Raw genomic sequence first — 5,661 nt, forward strand, 5'->3', positions numbered from 1 at the left:
TTGATGTATAACTCGCTTGGTATCGATGTGTTCATCCGCCGCAAAAATCAATTTAAGTGACAAGAATCGTATTTTTAAACTTTTTTCGTGATCAAAGTCTAACGGATTTGGTATTAAATTAAAGCTAAATTATATTTTTGTTTCGTAAACCATTATTTATTTATTGATTGTACGTGGATATTAAGCGATAACACGTTTTATACGGTAAACTGAGAAAGTAATTCCTCAGAAAAAGTGGTGTCTAAACCATTTTCTACCCGGTGAAAGTTAAATAAACGCTACTGAGAACCACACGGGTTTTAGCGTATTTAGCAAAATTTACACCCTCCAGAAAAATGGACTGTGCCAATGGTATTTTCAGATCGCTTCCAAGGAGCGAGAAAAATACGGTTAGCGAGAGAAAAAGCATCGGGAAGAAAGGATGGAATTCGAACAAGTTGCTAGCGAGATTGGTAAGTATTTTGACTGAATTACTAATTATAATATCACTAGTACATTAGTTCTTAATTTTATATCATTAACGTGGGTTTTAACAGCCCGCTAATATAGATAAATGATTTAAATGCTAGGCCTAAATATTACTGATCTACGGTGTCACGAATGGTCGCTTTCTCGCCTTAAGAAAAGGATACTGTCTCTTATACACATCTAGATGTGTATAAGAGACAGAGTTATTGGTGGTTTTAAGTAAGTAATAAATAAGTCTCGAGTATGCCTAGCTAATTAGGCCTAGGCTAGATAGATGTATGATGGATGAAGATGTAATTTATAATATTAATTGTTTTTGCAGATGATGATGATGTTTTCAAAAGTTTAAAGATCGAGTTTGATGATTCTATCTCCTCTGATGATGCAGTTTGGCCTGGCTAATGATTTTTTCTCCTGTGATGGATGTGACATATTTCAAGCAAATTATGCCTGTTTATTTTCTAATTTTGAACCAATTTTAATGTAGCTTGATTTGACTGATTTAATTTATGTGAGTCTTTAAATAGTAAAACATTAACAAAAAATAACATAAATGACAAAAGGTTACAACATATACAATTTTTACACTATTTTTATTACTTTTCAAACATTGCCGATTTTGCATTTTAAAATGTTTTGGCGATATTTTTATTTTAGGGGTTTATCTTATTTAATTTAAGTATGTTATAATACATTTGAGGTAGACCCTGGCCATATACTGTATATATACCATTCTTTGTAATGCAAAAAAAGTAAGTGGATTGATGCAGTGGTTAAGAAGATATAGGCCGTTGAAAAAATGCAGATTTTGCACATTTTTAAGACATTTGCGAAAAATTGCCAAAAAATGCAGAGGGACCATACTCGTGGGCCGTTATTTTAAAAACCACATTGCAGAGTGTCCCCAAAAAAATAGACACATAAAACCCTATGTGATCTACCAGATTGGTGAAAATTAGATGTTTTCTATGATTATTTTTGAAGTTATGGCCCTCCAAAAATGCTCAAAATGGCAATTGATGAAAAACGCCGTTTTTTAACCGTTTGACCCCCATTTTTGGCAACTTTGATGGGCCATAACTTTTGAACGGTATGTTGGATTTCATTCATTTAAACTGGAAAGTGATCAGTGCAGTAAGTTCTGCATACTAAATGAAGAGAGAATTCACAATAATGAATTTGAAATTGGGATACCTATTGATAGGATAAGCGATCCTCATTTGCATTTGATGACCTTAGAAATTTACTTCCAGAGTAGTTTTGTTTCACGGTATTTGAGTTAAAATTTACTTGAATGGTCGGCCATCCACTGAGTACTTAGCGCGATTAACCTAGTTTATTTGCAGCTTGCATTTCAGCCCTCCAGTTGAAACTCAAGGAGACAGCAATGGGATTGAAGCAGAGGCCAACCACAGACCAATGGGGAATGAGGGGAATTCGAATATCCAACAAGGGAACAGTACTTGAAATGGAATTTGTATCTCAGTGCATCGTCAGTGTGTGGGCCAATGTGGTCTAGGGCCAGCCAGTGGGGACAATAGATGGCCCAACTATCAGGAAATCATGATAATTTCTGTAGGAAAAAATTCATTAGAATCAGCTGGCCTGAGGATAACATTTTTAGGCATTTAAGGTGACATAACATTTTCACCTCAACCACAAACATGATTTTGAGGATTTTGTGTTAATCTGCCTTAGACAGCACACACCTTATTTTCCAGTCATAGCTAGAACCATTCTAATATATTCCAGGAAAGAAGCAGGACATTCATTGCAATTGTTTACAATTAACCTTTTAGTCGTGTCAAGTAGATTATTAGAAAATATTAAATCATAAATCAATTGTATAGACAATATAATAACATTTTTCGTCTTACCTTGACTAAAATTTATAAAATAACCAATCAGAAGGCTCGATATAAAGAGTTGTTGGAGTGGCAATCCCATAATGTTGTTCGGTGCAGTGTAGATGAGAATAGAAATAAACGATAGTTCAACGTTCGTACTTGGTTTATAACCAATAATTCTTATGTGCATCACATAATTCAGTCTGAAGTGTTGATTTTCTGAATATCGCCTAAGAAACAGAAGTTAAATCATTTAATTGTGAATATCTTTTGCTACATAATATCTAAAGTAGGCAGAATGGCTAGATTGCTATGTCAGATAGGAGATCTCAGATTTTCACAATAAATTATTTGGAGTAATAAACAAAAGTCCAATAAAACTCAACTCACTCAATAGTAACCCGACACAATGATTATTAGTGGGGCTCACTCAACCCCAACCATTGGCTTTAGTGAAGCTGACGCAGGGCATTATCCAGGGCGTTCATCACCATCAATATCAGCAATGCTTTAATTTTCCCTTAGCTCTTACCTTAAATTGTATTTCCTGTCTATGGGAAAACATATTTCCCCCTAAAATTCTATCTTGCCCCTCACTTACCCTCTCCCTTCCCCACCTCCAGATTTCAAATGAAAATTTTTCCCTCCAAGACCACAATAAAATAAATAGTAATGTTAATGCTATTTCTCTATAATCAATTTTGTTATAGGGCTAAAAATATGAAAACATTAGCCAATGCACATCATAAGATGATGTTTTGTGCAAGTTTTATATATATTGAGTAATGGTAATGCAAGTGGTGATTTTAGTAATATTTTAATGGAACGTTTGCCTACTTAGAACAAGTACAGGAATTGATGTCTGGATTTCAAAGAATTACTTAAAACAAGTACAGGAATTGATGTCTTGATTTCAAAGAAATCCTTTATATGAAGAATAAATAATAGCATGCAGTAACTGTACATCAGTTTCTAACCATTTAATTTATTATTTATTAATTTCTACTGAAAATTGAGATAGAAACAGTTCTCTTATCACTGGTTGATAAAAGCGTTAACAGCAATATTTTTGCCAGACTACCAAGATACAAACAAACAATGATGATTTCTCCTCCAAAAAAAAAGCTTGTCAGTATTCAAATGAAACAAAGGTTGAACAGTTTATGAGAAATATTTTATTTGTGTTGAGAATAGAAGTTTACAAACATTGGTTTTACTGATTCCTCCTGATAATATATTATAATAACGTTAGTCTATCACTAGACTGGTGCAACAACGGAATTTCTGATCATTGCTAAAAAAACTTGTCCAACAGTAAAATCATTTAAGAGGCCTAAATTATTGACATAAGTATTTTAAAAATTCTGATAAATATTAATTCTCAATTCCATTGTTTTCAACAATACTACTACAGTCAACTCTCCCAATACCGACCACCCTTCGGACCGTCCACTTTGACCGGTTTTCCGGACGGACCGGTTTAGAGAACGTTTACCTACCTTGGTTCCCCGACCCTGAGTCAATAATAAGCCTAGGCCTAGCAAGGTACAGCAGAAAGTTACACCACACTGCATCATGTACTGTGTACTGTGTAGGCCTACTGACCTGAGAACGTCATTTAAAATTCATGTTTTACTTAATTTTTACATTATGTTGTACGTACCTATTTTTTTGTGTCGAAGTCTATTATTAATAAAAATTTACACAAATCAACTTAATGTGTATCGTAATTTATAGTAAGTGTCAGTGTTATTTTTCGTTCGATCGCCATAATCTGCTTCATTTCAACGTGGTTGCACGCTTGATTGGTTTTCGATGCCGCTGGCATAACCTTACCTTGTTGGGTCGCTAAATGCAAAAAATAAGTGCTAACTTATGCAGCGCCCCCTAAACTGCGTCAGCCAATAGAAAACAGTCAGAGGTGACAATCGAAGTGTCATGCGCAATTGTTTTTATGAAGATAGCGTGGGACCGTTTGGTTTGCCCTAGCGTGAGAATGAATGCAAAATGTAAGAAAAGGATATGTTCCTTAATAAGAAAACACACTCATGAACTTTATTAAACAATCAGTTTATTAAACAAATGAAATCTAGGCTTATTGCAATTAATTAATTAATGCGCTATCGGCGTGTCACACGATCAACACTAACGATCGTACATGTGGTGTTTTGTGATTGATAGTTGTTATTTGGAGCCAGTCGATGTGTCTCCGATGATTTATTTAACATATTTCGTCAATAAATCATCGTTTTAAACTGGCCGTCCGGTTTTCAGAAGGTAATTTTATTGTTCCGGACTTAAGAATTTGGCCGGAATTCGGAGATCCGGTTTTCAGAAAGTATTTTAATACACTAAGAATAGGAATGATTTTGGGACTTTAAAAAACGACCGGTTTTGCGTTAAATCCGGTTTTCTGGGTGGTCGGTATTGGGAGAGTTGACTGTATAATACATTACTACTGTAGACATAGGCCTTAGACACAGAAAACTGAAAATTATCCCCTTTATATAAGGACTAATTTTAAAATATAAATAGTGATTTTAGTGAAGATAAGTATACATACTCCATATTGAATTCCGATTGTGTTAGTAGGACATTCAAACTTAAATGTATCTTATGGTTTTGCCAGACCCAACTAAACTAAAACAAATTCCCTCCAAATAAAGAATACTTTACAATTATAGTGACTTTAATGCAGTTTTTTAAATAATGATGGTGGTATGAATACACAACAGAAGATGATATTTTCTGTATGCAGTGCTCTATTGAACAGGCCTACACTAATAGTTTTATTAGGATGATGTTGTTAGTAATATTGTAATAGAGATTTAGTTTAGGGCAATTTCATAGTGCAGAGTGATTTTTTGTAATTTTTCATACTTTTATTTTATTTTATTTTATTTCAACTTTATTTCACGAGGGTAGCTCTAACAGCTGCACTACAGTAGTACAGCTGACTTGAAGAGGCCCTCGAAAGAAAAACAATACATAAAAATATATACAATACATTAAGAATCCAAGTAAGTAAAAGCTTCATTACGGCAAAGTTCAAAAACAATATAATAAATAAAATATTGGATAAACATTGTAACATTCATTAAAAATACAATAAACTTTAAAATTCATTATAAAATTACAAGGTGATGGTTAAAATCAGAATTTATTGCTTTTCTCTGAGATATAATTTTAACTTGGTTTTAAAATTAGAATAAGATATATTGCATTTAAAAGGAAGAGTGTTAAGAAAGGAGGTGGCTCTGTAATAAAATGACATTTTAAAATACTGTAATTTAGGTTTAGGGACAAAAAAGAGGCCTACAGTTGTCGAACGAGTACGCATACCCTC

At 33.5% G+C, this 5,661-nt stretch overlaps 1 protein-coding gene across 1 annotated transcript in view; it reads right to left on the bottom strand.

The window, feature by feature from the left end:
* Positions 1-5,661, bottom strand: part of LOC117102772 — a 19,574-nt gene that overhangs the window by 10,719 nt on the left and 3,194 nt on the right. Inside the window, exon 2 of the mRNA XM_033243180.1 lies at positions 2,346-2,545. Within this exon, the coding sequence (XP_033099071.1) occupies positions 2,346-2,505 (160 nt within the window). The 5' untranslated portion in view covers positions 2,506-2,545. The remainder of the gene's footprint in view (positions 1-2,345; positions 2,546-5,661) is intronic.

The sequence above is a fragment of the Anneissia japonica genome, unplaced genomic scaffold (assembly GCF_011630105.1).
Source record: "Anneissia japonica isolate Jap-2015-1 unplaced genomic scaffold, ASM1163010v1 scaffold287851_len66788_cov172, whole genome shotgun sequence".
Lineage (NCBI taxonomy): Eukaryota > Metazoa > Echinodermata > Crinoidea > Comatulida > Comatulidae > Anneissia > Anneissia japonica.